We start from the raw sequence: 22,806 nt of genomic DNA, 5'->3' as shown, positions 1-22,806 counted from the left end.
TCCTGTCTGAGCAACATAGATAGTATTGGCCACAAGAGCAGTTATTCCGGTACACACCTTCTGTTGATAGCTTCGGTAATACATCTTTAGTACCAGAAATTAGTTTCTGTATTTTATGTACCATGCCAAATCTCCAAAAATCTGGCTAGTTTATCAGTTACTCCCGCAGTACGGTATTTTAATAGTTTTAATTGCTTGGTCAGTTTCAACGCTTTAGCTATTTGATTTAGTTTTGGCATTCAGTGCCCTGTTGATTTGTGCATCATTGCAACTGTTCAATTGCAGCGCTTTAACATGTTTACCATCTGACACTTTCTTATCCCGATGTATGAGCATCTTGATGAGAGGATTTCTGTGCGGGGGTATGGTGTGACTGCATTCAGATAGAAGTCAGTCAGCATTTTCTGTCGGTAAACGCTGTGTGTTATTTTACCATTCGGCCGCCCCAGAGCAGAATATCCATAAATCGGAGAGTTCTGGGTCCCTGTGGCCCGGGGACCGCGGTGCAGTTGCACTATCTGTAAACTCAATAACTATACCACTGGTCGTTCGGTATTATTGTTGGAATGCATTCTGTACAACTTGGACAAAAGGACAATTATTGCAGCTCCTGTCTGACTCAAGGGCGCATCATGTGATGGCCACGAGTTTATGTGCATGCACATTACATGACCATCTCAACTGTTTGCCAAGTGGACGTGCATTGATGGGTTTAGTGTTTTATTTTATTAATTCTTTTGCTCCCTTGAAGCCACGTGGGCAGTCCGCCAAAACGGCCACATGACAAACCACACAGTGTGTGAGCTCATGGGTTCAGCGTGTGGGGGAGGGATCAGGGATATAAACGAGCGGCTTGATTGTCCCAGCAGGAACAGGGGCTTACAGCTGTGGCGCAGGGTCCTCCCGAGGTGGAGATGGAACCGCCAGTCCTCTACCTCGCTTCGCTGCTCCTGTGTCTCGGAGTGGTTGGAGCGCACTCTGGAAGACGTAAGTGGTCATCACAATACAGTATGTTAGAATACCAAACCATGTGTTGTAGGCTTGAGTTGCAAGGTGGCCAGGAATGGCAGTGCAGCCACAGATTCTTGAATATATCTCTGGTGGGACTTGGTATTACACCCTTTTATGAGTGGTGGATTTTCTCCTGATACTACAGTTTTCTCATACATGCCAACCATGCATGGAATTGGCGAAACATCCCAATGCAGTAAAATACTCTTGAGCCTCAGTGAGGATGTTTTGGTTTTTAAAGGGCTTGATTATAATTGATGTCGTGTCACTGGAGGAAATCTCTCCTGTTGAATGTGGCCATGCGTTGAGCCCGTCTACAATGGGTACGTGTGTGCTCAGGTTATATCACATGTGGGCAATTACTGTACTTGTTTACACATAAAATATATATAAAGGTTACATTCGTTTATCTAACCGCAATTTCTGAGCAAAGGCCTGAATGAGTGTAGCACTGAGTGACCAACAACGAAGTGTACTAATAGTATAGCAAACAAGAACTTACACATATGTAGTGGTGTTAACTACTCGCTGTTCGCAAACTGTGAGAGCAGATCGTAAACAAGGGTTTCCCGCTCAATCAAACGGTCAGGGTCAAATGGGGTGAGGTAGGATCCAAACCCAGATTGGGAAGGACAAATCAGAGGGTCCCACAAGGTGGCCGGGGATTGGACAACCCGGCCACGAACAGGTATAAAAGCCAGAGCGCTGAGAGCTCTGGAGGAGTTCTGCTACACGAAGACCCAAGTTGGCCGAAGATGTCTAGGACCCTGGAACAAGCCCTCCAGCCTTTATCAGGGATCGGGCTCAGAGTAACCAGTGGTCGGGGAGAGATCCCCTAGGTCCAGCCAGAGGACGCTGGGAGAGCAGGGAGATTAGATAGCCTGCAGGATCCGGAGGCTTGTACCTTCTGAGGGTAACGGGTGAGGGGACCATATACCCCTTAGTGTGATAGGGACTGTGTATTAAGATAATAAACAGTGTGTGCCATAAAGAAGTCCAGAAGTCCGTCCTTACAACACTACACATACATAAAAATACAAAGGTGCATACATATGTGCACATGATCACATGTAGTGCATACGGATGTGTGTACGCACATACAACTCATGCAGTCACATTCTTTAGTGAGTGGCCTTGAGCAAAAGGAAAATCATTAATTCGACTAAAATCTTTTTGACCCCCATTAATGTAAAAACATTCATAATTTTTATATAACATCTCATGTATATGTAGTGACATCGGGGATGTCACTGTATGGTGCCGGCCCGGGAGAGTCGTGGCGTGCGATGTTCCTACGTCGCGGACAGCACTGGGTGGATTGCTCTGTGATGCCGGCTTTACTATAGCACGGCGTGCGATGCACCATCATCACGTACACCCCATAGATGGGTGTAGTACCAGCCCTAGCGGGGTTTAGTGAACGCTGGGATAGCGTGTGCCCCGCGCATAGCATGTAGTGCGGGCTACCACAAGGGGGAGCGGGACAATGTCAGCCCAGGGACCGGGTTGCCCCGGGCCATGGCACTCTAGTTGACCCCGTAGACACGTGATCCGGAGTGTCCACAGAGAGGGCCCCAGGTGGGGGGGCTAGGGGGTGATCACGTGTCCGGGGAGAGCTCTCGAGAGGGATGGAGAGGGAGCTAGAACGCTCGAGAAGGCGGGTGGGGCCTGGGTGGAGCCAGCCCCGACCCGGGAGGATATAAGGTGGGTCCCTGAGAGAGACCGGGATCGCTTCGTTCTACAAGCTGGAAGCTCCACGTCCTACAAGCTGGAAGCTCTACATCCTACAAGGCATCAACACGTGGCCGGGACACGAGTGAGAGGCCGACTCTTCATAGCTGTAACTCCTCCGTATAGTGTAGTTAGCTGGGTGGTCACCACCCTAGGCTGTATCTGGTAAAGGGGCAGTTACCCCTTTGTGTATTACGTGTTGATATAATAAATGTGTTGCCTCTAAAGAATAACGTCTGCGACTCAGTTGAACTCACTACATACAGTAAAACCTTGGATTGCGAGCATAATTCGTTCCGGAAACATGTTCGTAATCCAAAGCACTCGTATATCAAAGCGAATTCCCCCATAAGAAAAAATGGAAACTTAGATGATTCGTTCCACAATCCAAAAATACTGTATTCATCTAAAAATGATTAATACAAAATACCTTTTTATTTATTATTATTTAATTTTAATATAAAGTAATCAAATTTATTAATTAAATGTTATCGTGGCTGGTGTGAGGGAGACGAGAGAGAGGAGAGGAGGGTTATTGTGTAGGACGACTTTCACTTGCAGTACAGTTACTAAAGAACAGTCACTACACTTGGACACAAAATAAAAAAAAATGCTTTACGCACACACTCGTGGTCACAACACTATAGTAAACAGTATATGCTCGCACGAATGTTGACTATACGAGTGAGGCACGCCGACTGAGACCGAGCATGGGAGATGATTACCCACAATCCCGCAGAGAGGAACCATCAGCTCAGTTGTGATCACGTGACGCTCGGCAGACAAAGCATATGCTGTACGTACTACAGTACTCGTATTGCAAGACCTTGCTCGTTTATCAAATTAATAGTTATTTAAAAATGTTGCTCGTCTTGCAACACACTCGCAGACCAAGTTACTTGCAATTCAAGGTTTTATTGTAAATATAAAGTTTCTACGGTATGATTTGTGAAGTACGTTATTTTCTGTTAGACTATCCTTGAAACCTTCAATTCATCCTGCCAAATAGAAAGTGAAAAGGCTGTGATAATCCATAAAAATTGTGGTCTTGACTTCTGACATTCCCATCTATTAAGCAAAATGACATTCAACAAGCGCGAACAAAGGCTGACAAACTTTTGTCACGATTTTTATAAAGATGCTCGCGTTTTGTGAACAGTTGCAGTTGCAGACAAAAGAAAAATGACGTCTTACCCCTCTGCGGCTCAATCCCCCTGGCTGATGAATTCTGATTTATTTCCCAATCGTGTGACCTGCGCGCTCAGGTTTTTCCGAGGTGGTGGGCCATCATGGGCGATGGCGCGATCTGCCCGCCCATGCTTCACTCGGGGACGGCTGGATGTCAACCGACTCGAGCTACTGGGACGAGGATCGATACCCAATCCGCTCGGATAACGGCCGAGACTGGCGTCGCTGCTGGCCGAGTTAATCTCTTTCACAGCTTCCCACCGCATCCAAATGCAGAGCTGCAAAATAAAATAAAAAGTGTTTAGTCTCAAGAACTCGTATTGAAATTCAGAATGCATTGCAACAATGATGTGAGCTTTTATTCTGTAATTTATCTGTAATTTATTTATTTACAAGGTGACTGTGTTCAACAAAGAAATTCTAGCCTTTTTCAGTCCGCTGCTGGATGATTGCTTTCCCATGCTGTTTCAGTAATGGGGATTTTTCTTTACATATCTCACTACTCTGGTCAGCGCGGGTTGGTGAAGTGGGGGGTGCCACCGCTTCTGATACCACTCGCCACTGAAGGTAGCCGTGGCAGAGAATCAAATTCAGGTCGCCGGGTAGTGCTCTTAATTACAAGGTGACTACATATTTAGAGGATAATAGTAAGAATGTAATGTGTCTACTGCAGAAATAGTTTGCAACCTTGCTTGCTTCATCACATGTTACTGTTTACAGTCCTTTGTTAATCAACAGCTAGATGCAGGCGTCCCAACACCTTGTCGATCATGGTGGTTGTTTAACTATAACTTCGCCACACTTGCCAGTGCCTGTTGGTAAAAAATGGATGCTGCTTAATATCTGGCATCGATGTTTTATTCTTATTTCTGTTCTGCTGGTGGTGATTATTATCATGAATCACAATTGAGCTGCATACAGCTCACTCAATGCAACCCTGTGGAAATTTTTCATCTGAAAATCACGTTACAGTGGAGGTCACCTTGGCTTCTTTTGGTCTCAACATTTTATGCGTAAATGTTGATTCTCAAAAATTGTCTGGGTGGAAATCAGCCCGCTCGTTTGAGTTGCCTCTCTTTTCCCCGCAGTGAGGAACGTAACCGTGAATGTGACAAACGATGGGCCGACTCTTGTGGGCTCCAAGCTGACCGTCAGCGTGTCAATAATCTCCCCCTGGCACGGCGCCAACGGGACTGCAGCATGGAACCACACATACGACGGTACGATAAAGCTACCAGTATTTCTGGGAGGCTCATCTGGGACGCAGTGTGAAATGACAACCCCTCCATCCATCAGCCCCACCTTTTTATACATAGCCACGTCCTTATATCGCTATCTCTGTTACTCCTTTTGACATTGCTCCTGCCTACTGCTCATACAGTGAGGGAAAAAAGTATTTGATCCCCTGCCGATTTTGTACGTTTTCCCACTGGCAAAGAAATGATCAGTCTATCATTTTAATGGTAGGTGTATTTGAACAGTGAGAGACAGAATAACAACAACAAAATCCAGAAAAATGCATGTCAAAAATGTTATACATTGATTTGCATTTTAATGAGGGAAATAAGTATTTGACCCCTCTGCAAAACATGACTTAGTACTTGGTGGAAAAACCCTTGTTGGCAATCACAGAGGTCAGACGTTTCTTGTAGTTGGCCACCACGTTTGCACACATCTCAGGAGGGATTTTGTCCCACTCCTCTTTGCAGATCTTCTCCAAGTCATTAAGGTTTCGAGGCTGACGTTTGGCAACTCGAACCTTCAGCTCCCTCTACAGATTTTCTATGGGATTAAGGTCTAGAGACTGGCTAGGCCATTGCAGGACCTTAATGTGCTTCTTCTTGAGCCACTCCTTTGTTGCCTTGGCCGTGTGTTTTGGGTCATTGTCATGCTGGAATACCCATCCACGACCCATTTTCAATGCCCTGGCTGAGGGAAGTAGGTTCTCACCCAAGATTTGACGGTACATGGCCCCGTCCATCATCCCTTTGATGCGGTAAAGTTGTCCTGTCCCCTTAGCAGAAAAACACGCCCAAAGCATAATGTTTCCACCTCCATATTTGACGGTGGGGATGGTGTTCTTGGGGTCATAGGCAGCATTCCTCCTCCTCCAAACACGGCGAGTTGAGTTGATGCCAAAGATCTGACCACAACACTTTCACCCAGTTGTCCTCTGAATCATTCAGATGTTCATTGGAAAACTTCAGACGGGCATGTATATGTGCTTTCTTGAGCAGGGGGACCTTGCGGGCGCTGCAGCATTTCAGTCCTTCACGGCGTAGTGTGTTACCAACTGTTTTCTTGGTGACTATGGTCCCAGCTGCCTTGAGATCATTGACAAGATCCTCCCGTGTAGTTTTGGGCTGATTCCTCACCGTTCTCATGATCATTGCAACTCCACGAGGTGAGATCTTGCATGGAGCCCCAGCCCGAGGGAGATTGACAGTTCTTTTGTGTTTCTTCCATTTGCAAATAATCGCACCAACTGTTGTCACCTTCTCACCAAGCTGCTTGGCGATGGTCTTGTAGCCCATTCCAGCCTTGTGTAGGTCTACAATCTTGTCTCTGACACACTTAGAGAGCTCTTTGGTCTTAGCCATGGTGGAGAGTTTGGAATCTGATTGATTGATTGCTTCTGTGAACAAGTGTCTTTTATACAGGTAACAAAGCACTCCCTTTAAGAGTGTGCTTCTAATCTCAGCTTGTTACCTGTATAAAAAAAAACACCTGGGAGCCAGAAATCTTTCTGATTGAGAGGGGGTCAAATACTTATTTCCCTCATTAAAATGCAAATCAATGTATAACATTTTTGACATGCGTTTTTCTGGATTTTTTTTTTATTCTGTCTCTCACTGTTCAAATAAACCTACCATTAAAATTATAGACTGATAATTTTTTTGTCAGTGGGCAAACGTACAAAATCAGCAGGGGATCAAATACTTTTTTCCTTCACTGTAGGTCTTACCCATTCCTCTGACAACCCCACCCACTACTCATCCAACGGACTCTTGCGATGGGAAGCTTAATATCATCCAGGTCTGTCTTAGTCGGCAGCCTGGAAAATATCAACTTAAGTCCTGCTTGTATGGTTACTATGAACCGCATGCAAGGGAAGAACATACAAGCTCGTCAACATTTTTTATGACTTGTTTTTAATTTGGGCTGAAATATGAATATATGTAAGATATACATGGGTTGGTGAAAAAGATTAGCAATTGAGATGCGAAATTTATAACATTTCACTGACCAATTGTTTCCTTTATTTTTAACCCTCATTTTTGTGTACATATTGGTACATGATCCAATAACTATATTGGCAAAACATTGTATGCAATCAAATAATTTTTGAAAAACAATGTTTATTAATATAACTATACAGTATGTGTATTATTCAGATATTGCTGTCTAATCCTTTTGACTCCTGCTTTGTGAGTTCACAACACACAGAATTTTGTGTCGTGCTTGCATAGAGAAACATGCAGTCATGTCCTTCAGTGAAGAAATGATCGTGCAGGTCTCATCGAGCCACTGATCGCACAGCTCATCCTCCCATTCGGTGTGCGCCTACAGGACAGGCGCCGGCGCCCGGGGAATGGCCTCTGCAGGAGGGGGAGGAGGACCACGGTGAAGAGAATTGGTCTCACGACGATGAGCAGAACAACACATTCCCTAACGGAAAGCTATTCCATCGTGATCGACATCGTCGGAGATACCTGTCTAGGCTTTACGTGTACATCTGGTCTACGGAAGGTGCCTACGACCGTTAACATTATTATCATTATCCTTGTCAGCCATTGCCTATTCCCCATGACATCGACATTTTTTCGAGTATTCGCACAGCCCTTCTTGTCTATCAACTGCTGGATGATGGCCTCCCCACACCGTACGGACCATGGGGGTTATTTCATCAGACTTAATCACGTTGCTCAGTATGAGTTTATGCAAGCGGGGAGCAAAGACAAAGGAACATATAATACAGTACAACAATAGATTTTGCTGAAGTGCCTTCATGTTGAAAAATCTAGACTGCAGAAATTACTATACTCATTGGTTCTTTCGCTAAAGTCACGTATGTAGAAATAAAATCAAATTAAAATAAATCACAAATAAAATAAAATTTAAATAGATCACGACGTTTCGAACACAACACAAGCGCTCATCATCAGGTGAAAATGGGGCAAAACACATAGTGAGAGAGCACACAGACGGACATCACACAGAGAACGGCAAACTGCACGGAGGCAAATACAGCAAGAAGATGGGAGACGCGAACTCAACAAACCTTAGAAACATAATGTGATGCAAAGCAGTCGGCCAACAATTGTGTATAGTAATTCCTACAGTCACGAAAGCTTCAATTCTAAATTAATACACTTCTACAAGGAGGTTGTCCTTACAATTCTGTCCAAAACATCTTTCATTGTGTTGTCTTCTCTGTGTTTGTATCTCTGCTTGTTGTAATTTGGTTTCGTTTTCGTTTACCGTGGTTGGTGTCTCCGTTTTCGTTTCCCCATTGTTTCCCACGATTTGTTGCCTGCATTGGTCCTTCTCTCCGCCCCTTCTCTTCCCCCACCTCTACAGCCTATATAAGTCCCTGTACGTTACGCCTCCGGGCGTCTTTCTGTGTGTGCCTCTCCATGTGTGTATGTCTCTTGGGTGTGGTTTTGCTCTGGTTGTCCCTCTGTGCTGCCCAAAACATATTTCCTCGTGTGTCTTCTCTATGTATGTATCTCTGCTACCTTGTACCTCGTGTCTTTTCACGAGTCCTTGTCCTCTGTTTACGTTGGTGTGTTCAGCCCAGAATATGAACACAAAATTTAGCAGTCTTTTGAAATACGTGGTCAACCAGCTAAGTGTCTAACTGTGTTGTTGGCCGACTGGTTTGCATCGCATTATGTTTCTAAGGTTTGTTGCGTTCACGTCTCCCATCTTCTTGCTGTATTTGCCTCCGTGCAGTTTTCCGTTCTCAGTGTGCTCTGTGTGTGATGTCCCTCTGTGTGTTCCCTTGCTATGTGTTTTGCCCCATTTTCACCTGATGATGAGCCCTTGTGTTGCGTTCGAAACGTCGTGATTTATTTTAATTTTATTTTATTTCTACATACGTGACTTACCGAGAGAACCAATGAGTATGCCTTCAGTTGACTACCAAGTAGCACCACAACCTAAAACATCCTGTTTTATGCATGTTGGTACCCATCCAGGCATTCTCTAAGCTCAGTTGTGCTTGGCTTCTGACATCTGATGAGGTCCGAGTGGTTTGGTGATAGACACCACCCCCCAAACCCCCACTAAGAAAGTGAAGCGGAGGAGTGTTTTTTTTTCCCCCAGGCAAGTACTATACAATGGTGAACGGGAACAGCTCTAATGTGACAATTGACACCACGGACATCCCCGTCGGCACCCACAACATCAGCCTGCTCCTGTACTGCGGCAGGCAGAGCGCAACGCAGCTGTGCGCCATCGCCAACGTTACTGACAACTACACCGTGACTGGTGGGTTTACCGTGGCTCTGGCTCACTAGTGCATGGCAACATTAACCATACGACGTTGATTCCGGCGTACAGGTGGTATGTGTTGAACGACCATGAGCATTAGGGTGTGTGTGTGTTCCATGTACCATGATTGGGCTGGGAGCTTGATAGGGCTCACCTTGTCGATGACTTAAGCTGACCCCATCTATTAGACTGACGAAGAGTCGTCCGGACATCAGCTGAATCGGTGCTCAAGATCGAGTCGTTGCACGACATTGGTGTAATTGAAATATACCCAGTCCATGGTCACCCAGCTCTACAACTCACTGGGAGGTGTTCTTTATACGTTTGGAGCGATTGTGATGTTTGGTCAATTTCTGTTGTAATAGAAGGAAACAGAATTGTGTGGAGTAAACCATGAATAACACTCAAACTTTGTCCAAGCAGGTGGGCCTCTCACGTCCATCATTCCTGCACGATCCACTGACCCCTTCTCAATGTCGCTCGACTGCCAGCCCACACCACAATCCCCGTATTGTGTAATTCCAGATTCACTCAGAAAGAGGCAAAGGCACAACTCTGCAAATGCTTGCTCACACCAATGATTAAGGAAGGGCCTCTAAACTTCCACACTGGCTAGACGTCTTAGAAGAGGTGTGGGTACCCACACGTTTCCCCATCACACGTGACCTGCCAATTAACTTTGGTGTACCCATTTATACTGCAGGGCGATTTAATAAATATACCCATGTTTTAAACTGCCGTGCCAGGAGACTAGACACCACCCACTCTTAAAGTTTAATTCCAGACAGTCCAATCGCCAGTACCAGATGTTGTTCCCCCTCTGACTTCACCGCAGACTCCGTGCCGCTCAGTGTGAAGATCTCCCAGACGGGCGATCGCAACAGCTCAGACCTGATCTTCCTGGAGAACGCACCAGTGTCCTTCACCGCCACACCCCACGACCCCAGCGGCTACTTGAGCAACGCCACCCTAACCTACGCCTGGAACTTTGGCGATGGCACGGAGGTGGTGGTGGGACCTAATGCCTCCGTCAACCACACATACTCAGCTATAGGCTCATTCAGCGTGTCTCTGTGGCTGAGGGCCGTCATACCGACACCATGCGGGACCCTCAACGCCACTGTGCTACCGCCTGACGAGACGGGCCCCTGGGACAGACCCACTGGTAGCTGCAATTTCTTGTTTTTGTAGTTTAATCCTTCATGGTATTTTCCCTTCAGTATATTCCCCCCACTTAAGAATAATCTGCAGTACTAAGAAGGGATTGTACAGTCAATCTCAAACACGTGCATGGGAGTGTTTCTCGCTGAGAGAGGGGGTAGAGATAGGGGGAGATAGAGGGGAGAGATAGTGGGAGAGAGAGGGGTAGAGATAGATAGAGGGAGAGAGAGGGGGTAGAGATAGGAGGAGAGTGAGGGGGGAGAGATAGGTGGAGAGAGGGGGGTAGAACTTTAATTCATACATGTAATTGATGTGCATGTGATTTAACTTTGTTTGGAGGTAAAACATTGTAAAAAAAATAAGTGGCACAACAAAACATCTCATTCATACTACGGTACGTGTACAATCTTTTTGTTATTCCACTGATGGAAGGCCTCCCCACACCATACAGGTGATGTGGGTTATTGGACATTACTTTGCCATGCTGGTCAGTGTGGAAAAAAACTTAATTTGGAGCTTTCGTGACTGCAGGAATTACTCTTTGGTTCTTTCAGTAAAGTCACGTATGGGTTGGTGAAGGTGTAGTCCACAGACTGAGCACGGAACAGAACAACAATGAATTTGATTTACTTATTTATATATATGGTGGTCACCCATAGAAACACTATTCAGGCTCAAATATACTTAGCTTGTGAGATCTGTCAAGATCAGGGGCATTTTGGTTGATTTGGTCATATGCACACGACAGAACATAATACGCATGGCGCGTTAAGCTTCTCTGTGATTAACCCCACAGCCCAGCCGGGTGGTGCAGGGGCGACCGTGCCAGATGGAGCTGACCTGCAACAGTCATCTACGAAATCACCCCCTACCCCGTCCCCAACCTGCCAGCTCGTGCGCTATGGCAGCTTCAGCACCAACGTCACCATCGTGGGTCAGTCTCTCCGTCACGCATCACTGGCCTTCAGCGGGGTGCGGACACGCACAATTATCTATGGTGAACTGCAGGTGCGGAGTTAAATTAAAACGAAGAGACCCTTCTCTGCCCGACGTGTTCCTACTCAATGCAAGGATGACACTCTTTTCATGCATTTGGTAATATGTTGAATGATGTATTATTCGTGGCCAGATTATCCTGGTTGTGGATTGACTGTGCTTGCGAAAAACAATTCACAAAATATCTTTACACACATGCCGTTTCTATTATAAGCTGATCGTCACATGTTGAAGGTCAATTATTTAGTGCTCAGGTGACTGCAAACACTTTGGTAATTAAACGGATTACTTTAATAAAACAATAAAAACTGACGACATTCTACTTCTGCGCCCAAAAATCAACATCGGTAACTAAATATGGTTTTATAGCCTACTATATATGCATGTTGCATTGTATTTTTCATAATGCATCTTCCATAGTCGCTGGGTAGGGTAGGTATTGGTCCCGGAACCAGTTGGCTGTTCTTGAATCCTCTTTGCTTGATCTGGACTCTGTTCCAAACTCAGTCTGGCGTTCACAACAGCACAACCACGATCACTCGGCGGCACGATCATTATCACTTTTACCTACGTGATTTTGTTTGTGCTTTTTATTTACTTACATTTTTCAAAACGGGAAAATGTCAAAACTGGGTGGTTTTTAACTTTTGCCGACAAAACTGGATCCCAAATGTCAAAACTGGGTGGTCTTGGAAAACGACAGGCAAAACAGGGTGGTGCTTTTTGATATGACAAAACTGGGTGATGTTCAATGTGGACAAATGTCAAAACTGGGTGAAGAAGGTGTACGATTTAATGTATCATTTTGTACACGTTTAGGTCCTTGCGTTATTCATCCATATGTCGCCACAGATTTAGAGCGTTCCAAATGATGTTTCTCGTGGCTCATGTTCCATACCTTGCACCACAAACTTCCCGTTTGCATACTGGCACAGTGTGCCAGCTCGCTACTACAGTAACACTTACTTGCCATATGTATACTGGCACAGTGTGCCAGCTTGCAACTACAGTAACACTTTCAGCTCGCGAACATACACGAACTTGCCATTTGTATACTGGTACAGTGTGCCAGCTTGCATGCTACACCTACTACAGTAGAACAACGGTAGATAGTGTTTGCGTCGAGAAGTATGGTGCTGCACACTTAGAACAAAACATGTTTGTTACATATATATAACTACTTCGACGGGCAAGAGCGCTTGTTGTGGCCCTTGGCGCGACAGAAGGAGCACCGCGTGAGGCCCAATGGGCCACCTTCGCCACGGTTGCGAATCCGACGCTTCTTCGGGCGGCCAGCCTTCTTCTGGCGAGAAGGTGGCATCATGGTGTTGTCGCGTTGCAGCTCCTCGGCAATGGGCAGCTCGATACCGGCAACCGAGGTCCATGTCGTGTTGATGGCAGAGACTTGGTAACACACCGCACATGCGTCGTAGAGCTCGGGCATCCGCCCAAACGCCATGAGGGCACGAATGTAGTGCCGACACGGCAAGCCCATCTGCTTCATGTACCCGCACGTGCACGACCGAGAGCTGAGATCGACTCGGCGCTTGGCAGAGGCGTAGGCGTCTGGATCCTTGACGTATGCACGCGTCGAGGTACTCTCGTAGACCTTGTACCTCGGGGCCAACGCCTGCTGAGCGTTGATGAGTCCTTGAGCGTACGGCGTAATGACACGCCCTTGAGCGGCCCACTTCTCGGCGTCGCTGCGGTGGGCAAAGGCCGTCGTCATCATGTCTTCCATGTGGTGCATGAGGAAGTGGAAGGGGTCCATCTCGCGAGCCGGCAGGGCCTCGCTGTTCGTGGACTCCACAAAGTTCGTCGTGCGCCAGCCGTACAATGGCGTCGTGTGCAGGTGCGGGTAGAGCGCCCACGTGTGGGGGTCGATCTTGTTGTAGTACGTGGCCGCCGCAGGCAGAGCTACGTCCAAGCAGCCCAAGGAGCTGCGGAACGCGGCCTCGGAGGCGCACCCTTGGGCATCGTGGATGATGCCTTGGAGGTCGGGCGTGAACGCGGAGCCGATGTTGTCCACGCCGTTGCAGATCAAATGCCGCGTGCAGTGGATGAGCATGAGGTCCTTCCAGTCGGAGGCTAGGATGCCCGTGCCACGATCGCAGAAGACCGGCGTGCCATCGAGCTCGATGTCGTTGGTCGTGCAGCAGTTGAGAAACCAGTCGTAGGCCGCTGCCGTCTCGGACGGCACCAGCGCCACGGCGAGAAGGACGTTGCGGTTGTTGCCGTCGTGCCCAACGAGGACGAGCATGGTTCCATTGTAGGCGCGCGCCTTCATGTGCGACCCGTCGATGCCGACGACGCGTTGAAGACTTGGCTGCAACGAGCGTGCGATCGGGTTGCAGATGAACGCCCCCCAGAAGATGCCCGCGTCTTCTCGCACACTGCAGGTCGTCGCGTTGAGCTTGCCGAACGTCTCCACCAGCGAGTTGATGAACTCGAAGCCTGCATGGCCCGCACTCTCGTTCGCCGCGATGCACGTGTCCTTGGCGCGGTACATCATCCGGGTTGGGACAATGACGCGAGCAACATCGGCGACCTGGGCAATGACAGTCGGTGCGGAGGTACGGGGGTTGGCGCGAAAGGCCGAACGGGCTGTCGTGTTCGCCTCCACTTGGCGCTGCGTGATCTTGGTAGTGCCCGTGCAGCCGTGGTGATCCGTGCACAGCGCCGAGACGCGGAAGCCGCGTCGTTCCCCCGTGAGCTTCGTCAGCTTCACCTTGAAGGAACAAGGTGTTGAACTAGAGCAGACGATGGCAACGTGCCGTCCGCCGCTTCGCTTGAGGTCAAGGACCGCGCGCTTGCCTTGTTGCAAAGCAAAGTCTTGGATGCCGTGGATGGCCTCGCGGCGCGTGGTAAAAGTCTTCTTGGGGTGGAGGGTTGCCATTCGAATGTGAGCAAGGTGGCAGTGCGCCCGCCTGGTCGCAAGCCCGCCCCGAGCTCACTTCCGAGTCCGAGTCGTAGCTTGAAATGTTGGTCGTTGGGGTGCTGGCACACTGTGCCAGCGTACAAATATCAAGTGTGTGTAGTTATATGGTGCTGGCACACTGTGCCAGCATACTAATACCACGTGTTTAGATGAATGGGGTGCTGGCACAGTGTGCCAGTATACAAATACCAAGTGTTTGGATGAATGGGGTGCTGGCACACTGTGCTAGTATACAATTATCAAGTGTATTTGACAAATGTCAAAACTGGGTGCACCCTGAGTGTCCAAAACTCAAGTTTTTGGCCACCCAGGGTGCACCGAGTTTTGACATTTGGGATCCAGTTTTGTCGGCAAAAGTTAAAAACCACCCAGTTTTGACATTTTCCCTTTTCAAAACTGTATGATGTATTTCACGAGTATGCATATACTCTTTTTCAATCTCATTTCTGTTTTCTATATTTTTCTCAATATATGTGTCTGTGTATACTCTACTATGATACATTTATGCTTTTCAAATGGTGTTTCGTGTTACTTGTTCATTCATCTTTTCCTGCTGACTCAAATGTGACCAAAAGTGGTCCTCGATATAAAGGAATGAATATATAAATCCTCGTGAAGCTTGGGTAAATTTTTGCTTCATGGGTTTGGTAGTTAGTGTTTCTTAATGCTATTGTGCAAGCTACGGCTTTTTGTGCTCATTTCTTGTGGATTCATGTGCTCTGCACCAGAGGGGATATCGAGCGTCGCCGTCGTGGCGCTGATGCCGTCGGCGATCATGATGCAGGGCGGTGGTGCCGTGGATTTTATGGTCACTTGCAGTGGCAGGTGAGCCCAGCGGTCCAGAGATGGACATACATGGTGTGGTCATGCAGTGTAAACACAGCCTACAATATGAAGGTGGATGTAATTGCTCTTTCTTTTACCATTCGTGTGTTTTAAAAAAAAGTATATGTATAGCTCATTGTAAATCCACTGTTGGATGAGGGTCTCCTCATACCGTGTGGGTCGTGGGGGTTATTTGAATATACCTCATCACCCTGGTCAGTGTGGTTTGGTGAAGGCGACGTCATCCCAATTCAGCCTGAAACAGCCTGCTTTATTAGAATGTGCGTGTCTGCGGCGATGTGTGTGTGTAAGTCGATGTGTCTGTGTGTGAGTCAATGTGTGTGTGTGTGAGTCCGTGTGTCTGTGTCAGAGCCGATATGTCTGTGTGTGTGTGCGTGTGTGTTAATTGCTGTGTGTGCGTGGCTCCATGTGAGTCAGTGTAAGTTCATTTCTTTGTGTGTGTTTTGGTCCATGTGTGTGTGTCTGTACGTACGTGTGTGTGTGTGCGCGTAAGTCCATGTGTGTGTCAATCCATGTGTGTGTGTGAGTCCATGTATGTTTGTGTGGGAGTCTATGTGTGTCAGTCGATGTGTGTACGGCAATGTGTGTATGTGTGTGAGAGTCCATGTGTGTGTCGATATGTGTGTGTAAGTTCATATGTGTGTGTGTGTGAGTCTATGTGTGTGCGTGGGTCCATGTGTGTGTGTAAGTCCCTGTGCGTGTCTTAGTCGATATGTGTGTCTTTGTAAGTCCATATGTGTGTTTGTGTAGGTTAATGTGTGTGTGAGTCTATGTACCATCGGACACTCCACCCCCACAACTCCCAATTTGTGATGGGGCAGTTGTGGAGAGAGTGGAGAGTTTCCCATACCTTGGCAGTGTGCTCATGACTGGCTCCGGTTTAACAGCAGAGGTCTCACTCCGAATCAGTCGAGCCGCATTATCTTTTCATCGGTTGCGTAAAGCTGTGTGGAAGCTACCTGGTCTATCACTCCGCACGAAGCTTCAGGTCTTCTCCGCCACGGTCATTCCTTCCCTTCTCTGCGCTTGCGAAACTTGGACCCCCCTAATGGAACATCTTCGCCGGTTAGAAACATTTAGGATGGTCTGCCTACGATCCATCCTGGGTTTAACCACGCTGGATTGTGTGAGGAGCTCAAATCCTTGAAAGATGTGGACAAAGTCCCATCGGTGAGCTTCTCCGGCAGGCAAGGGTGCGTTGGCTGAGTCATGTAGCCCGCATGCCCAGCCACTGCATGCCTAAACAGCTTTTGTTCGGCTGGATCGAGGGGGCTAAACGGGCGCGGCACGAGCTAGAGAAGAGATGGAGTGATGTGGTACAGGAGGACGTGGAGCTGAGTGGACTTGCCGACGACTGGTACCAGCCATGTCAAGATCGGCCTCAGTGGAGGAGGCTCATAAAGGACGCTACTGGGCAGTTGGAGGCAGTCACCCTCCAACAACAACGGAGGGCGGAGGAGCGACGCTCACAACAACGAGTGGAGAGCCGGGTGGCTGAAGCACAGCAAGTTGCCACAGTAGGGGGCACAGGTGGTGCATCAGCCAGTCGTCTCAGTCAGTCGACCTGTGCCATCTGGGTCTGCCCCGTGACCTCCTGCCAGCGGGCGTTCGACACTTCACGTGGCCTCAAGTTGCACATAGCCTGGCGCAAGCGTTGTCGTGACGTCACCATCACTTAGTGGCGAATGGCGGTTGTTGTTCAGTCTATGTATATATGTGTGAGTCGATATGTGTGTGTAAGTCTATGTGTGTGTGAGTCGATTTGTGTGTGTGCGTGTAAGTCCATGTGTTTCTGTGTGTGTGGGTCGATGGCTGTGTGCAAGTCCATGTGTGTGTCTGCCTTCTTCGCCCAGGCAACGCCGGGTACTTACCGCTAGTTTACATATATATTCGCTTAATTTCTACTTAAGTAAATAGCAGCACCGACACGCAGTTAAAACACATCAGAAAATACTTTGTAATACTTATGTGTGTGTTTATATGAATTAAATAACTGTTGTTGTTTTGAAATATTGAATGAAATTACTGGAGTTGTTTATTGATTTATTCTCCTCATCATCAGAGATCATTGCCGCTTAGACATGAGCATCTTGCGCGCAGTGTTTTATGCAGCTAGTTCGACCAGGGACGTGAGTCATGTGCTGGCAGAAGGTAATTTCCTCCAATCTTTTTTTGTTTGAAAGCAAATTGGAGGAAAAAACTAAACTTGTAACAATTCACCACACGAATAACTCAATGAATCGTCAAAATGGTAGGGTCACGATGCGATTGAAGAATCGAATTTGTTTTATGTCATGCTTTACCACCTTCTTGGTATTGTTTTTCTGTTTCTTCTGTCGCGTTTATACGTTTTTTCTCTCAATTTGCCTAAAATAACATTGGGATACCATTTGCATAAATTTTAAACAATCAATTCTCACACGCACGAATTGATACATGCTTTTTTCAGATAAAAAACATTTTTATATAAAAACTAGCTTTACTATCCGGCTTCACCCGGGACTTGGATTCACGACGCCTTTGTCTCCCTATGGCCGATGTTCACACACCACACCAGTTACTCGTTTGAAGCTGAGTCGACCTAGGGAGGCCCAGGAGCGGTTCAAATAATCGTCATCGGTGGTGGCCGTGAGCGGGAATCAAACTCGGGTCGCCGGGTTCGTCGCGCAGCGCGCTAACCACGACACTACAATGCGTTACGCTACCACGTGCGCGGGTCACGTGACAGATTTGACGTCACAGCTCACTTGCCGTGCAAAACATATATGCATTATTGAGCTACCCCCCCCCAAAAAAAACACAAAAGTATATTTTAATAATTTTTGCATGGTGTACAGTCTGGAAAGTACCCACATGGCAAATTTCAAGTTTGTTGCATGTCGGGAAGTACGCGAAACATTTTGAACAGACACACATAATCACAACTTTGCCTTTTATATATATGGAGATGTATGCCGACAAAAATACCATAATATATGGTTCTTTTTTGCCAATTGTTATAACTGTTGACAATCACAAGATCATCTTGTTGGCAATAACTCTTGTCTCATTAGGGTAACCCTGAGCTTGTGTTATTAGCATCAACCCTTGTCTCATCTCCTTAGCATAACCCATGAATAATCTCTTTTACTATAACACTCGTCTCTTTTACGTAATCCTCATCTCATCTTGCTAGTGAGGTAACCCTCGTCCCACCTCGTTTGCGTAATCCACGACTCATCTCGTAAGTGTATAATTCTCATCTCATTAACGTAACCCCCATTTAATTTCGTTATCGTAACCCTCGCCCATGTCCCCTGTGTCGTGACGCACGCAGTTTGCCGAGCGAAGTGTGCACCGTGGTATCGGACGAGACGTGCGTGGGGCCCGTCAGTGCGTCGTGCCGCCCACTGGCGCTGGGTGCAGGAGACCCGTGCTCCCTGACCCTGCGCGAGCAGTTCAACGGGTCGGGCATTTTCTGCCTCAACGTCTCACTGGCTGATGCAGTGAGCCTGGCCGTCGTTAGTACCCGCGTGGACTTCAACGCAGGTGAACATATCCGGCCGTGATTTATATATATATTTAAATAAGTCAAAAGTCATACCTCATACATAGTTTAGTATCAATACCGTGGGTCCCTGGTTCCTTTTGGTAAAACGTATCCATTATTCGCCTCTCTACAATGTAAATCACTCAAGTAAGTGCTGTGACTGAAAGATTGACCCACATACATACATACAAACAAATGAAACGTCTTATTATATAAATAGCATGTCGAGCTATAAAATTAAGCAATTTGCCATCTTTACTAAACATATAATTGTGACCAGAAGCTCATGTTGCAGACAATTAAATTAACCTTGAACGTATTTACTGATGCTTTCAGAGTCTACATCAGCAAAGCTTTTGGGACCAGCCATTTTTTTTGGAGGCATCGTTCCTCTTATCCTCCTAGGACTGCTCTTTCACAAGTAAGTGCTTCTACACCTCCAATAATTTACTAAAGATTAAAAGTTTTTAAAAAACACACTTTTAAGGTACACACAGATAGAGTCAAAACCCCATTTTTTGTAACAGATACAACTTTTAATGAATCAGATGGCTCAGAGGTCAGAGCCCATCGCTGGCATCGCTGAGATCTTGGTGGGTTTCAAATACACGCAGCTGCCTGTGATTTAACTGGATTCTCAAATGTAGTGAGTTGATGGTCTCAGCTCAGTCGCCAATGACAGCACACAATTCTCTACAAATTTGGTTATGCGCTTAATGTTAATTCCAGCCATGAAAATGTAACTAATCGGTGTGATTATCATGCGAGGTACATTAAAGGGCTGCCCCCTGCTGTGTGGACAAGAGGGTATTTCAAGGGATTTCAGAGGTAGCTCTCTGATATCCATTTCCGAGGGTTGTTCCCTTTGCGTCAATTGTCGGCCCTCTCTCCTTTATTGCTGGAAACAGGAAGTATCGCCAGTACACTCCCGTGGCCCCACCGGGAATGGAGCTAAGCCACGGCCCATGGACTCTCTACTGGGTGAAATTCATCAGGAACAAGTCTGGCGAGAAGAACCCTTTGCTCGATGCTCAGAAGCAGCCAATTGCTGCTCACCTGGTCTGAGCCACCGCACCAAAGGCACATACATACACACAGCCACCAGCCCCTGCACAAGTTAGGCGAACTCTCTTTGGGAACCTACACTATTTAGCCTGCAACTTCATGAATTATAATTATGTATCACTGCATGGATCATATCCACACTAATCCGGTACTAGAAAGGAATATGTTTGACCTAACAACACTCTGTTCATCATTTTAGAATACACATTCACCTGTAAAGGTGATCCTCAATTATATTTTGTTTTATTATCAGATAACGTGACAGTGTGTTGTCATGTGTGGCCAGCCAAAAGCTATTTGTAACTGCTATTTGACCCTCATGATAAAAAACGTTCCCTTCTCCTGCTGTGCACGGATGGTGCGTGCTATACTCTGCTAGCTTTGGCAGCTTTTTCCATCGTCTCGCCATTGCTTAGAGTTCGTTGTGTACGATTGGTTTGTCTTCATGCTACTTTTGTTTCCCAAATAAAGTGGAACGATAAATATGTAAGTACATAAAACTTAACACATTCAATAACCCTGCATTACATTAACTAAATATATAATAGATGACGTTTTGAGTAATGTCTCTTCATAGTACATCATAAATATTGGAATGATTATGAAAATATTTTGATAAATCTATTCAGTAATATAGTAATTTCCAAAAAATGATTTAGTCTTTCATCAATAGGTGTCTCTAGCGAGCAATCACAACCAGCTAATCACTTCCACTTGACTAGTTTTGCTTGCTCTCCAGAACAGGACACGCCCTCTCACAAAGCGAACTTGCATTTTGGAAAGGGTTCATCCTATTTTCCGTTACTGAATTATAAATTACAAACATGATTCAGTCGATCAAGACTAGCATGATTCGCCATTAATGAATTTAGTATTCAATTTAATGTATAGTTTTTATTATTTACACAAATCGGGTTTAAGTCATGTTGTCAGTGGGGACCGTTTAAACCCTGGATAATCGCTCCACCTCGGTGGAGCCAAGAGTGAAAAAGGTGCAGACAGCAATTGGCCAACTGTAATTGGCTTTCCACCAACATATGAATCACACCCACTGTTTTCAATTTAAACATGCTTTCCATATGCCTATATTTAGCTTGTTGAGGACATCTGAGATACATTTTCAATTCATTATCCACTTATGTTAACTTGTATAGTGATTACGTGGGATGCGTGTGGTTTTGCCGTCACATTTGCGCAGGTTATCTATGTAATTATCAATTACCGCTGGGTGTAAAGCCTATTAAGTAAGCTTAATGATTATTTTGCATGATTTCAGAATAAAGCTATTGATGCGAATACATACATATTTAACAAGTTGCTTTCGTAATTTAACTCTACGTGAGTCCATTAAGGGCCTTAATTTGCATCTTCTGAATGAATGACTGTGTTTTCATCAGACTTTAAAGTCACTAAAAGTAGTTTTATATAAACTGAGAACAATATGATCCACGTTATATTAACGCAGCGTAATTGAGTGGCGCAGTGCTTAAAGCACAATATGTCAGTGGTGATATCTTAACCTGACCAGTCCCCCCTCCCCAATTCGTAGTGAGTGGTTGTCTAACCATGGTGAAGCATGGTTAAACAACCACTCACTACGACCGATAGCACGTTGGGAGGCATCCATCCAGTATGCACATTGCAGTTACTATTTAAGCCATTTCTATTTATGCAGTGCGATATGGATTAAATAACACGGGCAGAACACGTCATGGCTAAAAGTGATGATGGCCGCTGGTCAAAATAAATAACAGGGTGGCAGCCAAGGAATGAAAGGCGTCCGAGAGGATGTGAGCAGAACAAGACCATAATTATAATATATATTGGGGGGGACACATTCACCCCAATATCCAAATATGCTCAAAATGTCCCCCCCCCCCCCCGCACAATATATTGCTATAAAATAGATTTCGGTTTATATGATTGTAGTTATGGTTGTACTTTATTAATCCATAATCTCTGCCATTACATATAATGAAACAAGAAAAGGTAACAAAGAAAAAACAGAGCAATGTAATACAATACACTATTAGACATTATTGTAAAAAATAAATAAAAAGTCCATCCTATGTGTTAGTGAATTTTTTCATATTTTAGGCAGGAAATTCGTTTTCAAAATGAGATTTATTTTTTCTGGAGGGGGACCCCCAGACCCCCTGGAAGATGTGGTTCCCCCCAATGTTGACTCCATGGCTACGGCCTTGGAGCAGAATGTGTGTGAGCCGTCGGCGTTTTGCTTTTGTCTCGCTTGCCCGAGCTGCTCTGTGAGAATCCGCGAGACAGACCGCGCTCACCGCGAGCGTGGTCATGAGCCCAGCATCGTGACCGTGAGACAGTGTGACTCATCAACCCTGGTTGGATCGGACTCATGTGATGTGAGTGCGTTTTCTTTCTTCATTCAAAGTACTTTTTTAGTTGTAACAGACTGCCAGTCACAACACCAACAACCATCATCATCAATCAGCCATGATCGATTCACTGCTGGATGAGTACATTCCTCAGCCGTCACCATCCTTAACGGTCCATCAAGGCAACAACCCAACCAACATCTCCAAACGAGTAAATGTCTTCTCTGTCTCCGCGTGTAACCTATGGGAAAACAGTCGGTCAGATAACCAAAGCTGCAAGCTATATAGTTACTACAGCCGAGGCACGTGCTGTAGACCTACAGGGTCGTCACTCGTCACGTACTCAGTGACAGATTCAAGTGCTGTGCAGTGGTCCTGAGCATGTGACGTATGTGGCCTTAACATGAGCAGCGGTGGCGCAGTGGTTAGCAGACTGCGCTATGAACGTGACCACCAGAGTTCGATTTCCAGTCACGGATCACGGATAACATCAGCAG

At 46.2% G+C, this 22,806-nt stretch overlaps 1 protein-coding gene across 1 annotated transcript; it reads left to right on the top strand.

Moving 5' to 3' along the window:
* The first annotated feature begins 858 nt into the window (after positions 1-858).
* GPNMB (glycoprotein nmb) lies at positions 859-21,267 on the top strand. Its single transcript, XM_078594054.1, has 11 exons — positions 859-987; positions 4,008-4,166; positions 5,019-5,150; positions 7,501-7,680; positions 9,259-9,423; positions 10,262-10,591; positions 11,384-11,521; positions 15,250-15,346; positions 18,684-18,895; positions 19,233-19,317; positions 19,805-21,267. The coding sequence occupies exons 1-11, from the start codon at positions 915-917 to the stop codon at positions 19,959-19,961; spliced, it is 1,728 nt and encodes a 575-aa protein (XP_078450180.1). The 5' UTR covers positions 859-914; the 3' UTR covers positions 19,962-21,267.
* The last annotated feature ends 1,539 nt before the right edge of the window (positions 21,268-22,806 follow it).

This window comes from Lampetra planeri, chromosome 1 (genome assembly GCF_965212315.1).
Source record: "Lampetra planeri chromosome 1, kcLamPlan1.2.h2, whole genome shotgun sequence".
Taxonomy (NCBI): Eukaryota; Metazoa; Chordata; class Hyperoartia; order Petromyzontiformes; family Petromyzontidae; genus Lampetra; species Lampetra planeri.
This window is presented reverse-complemented; position numbering and strand designations above follow the sequence as displayed.

Bases quoted from the DNA above. Each gene is read 5' to 3' on its own strand.
- GPNMB (XM_078594054.1), top strand. From the start codon at position 915: ATGGAACCGCCAGTCCTCTACCTCGCTTCGCTGCTCCTGTGTCTCGGA. The intron at 9,424-10,261 runs GTGGGTTTACCG...ACTTCACCGCAG, and splicing joins TGACAACTACACCGTGACTG to ACTCCGTGCCGCTCAGTGTG. The intron at 18,896-19,232 runs GTGAACATATCC...TGATGCTTTCAG, and splicing joins CCGCGTGGACTTCAACGCAG to AGTCTACATCAGCAAAGCTT.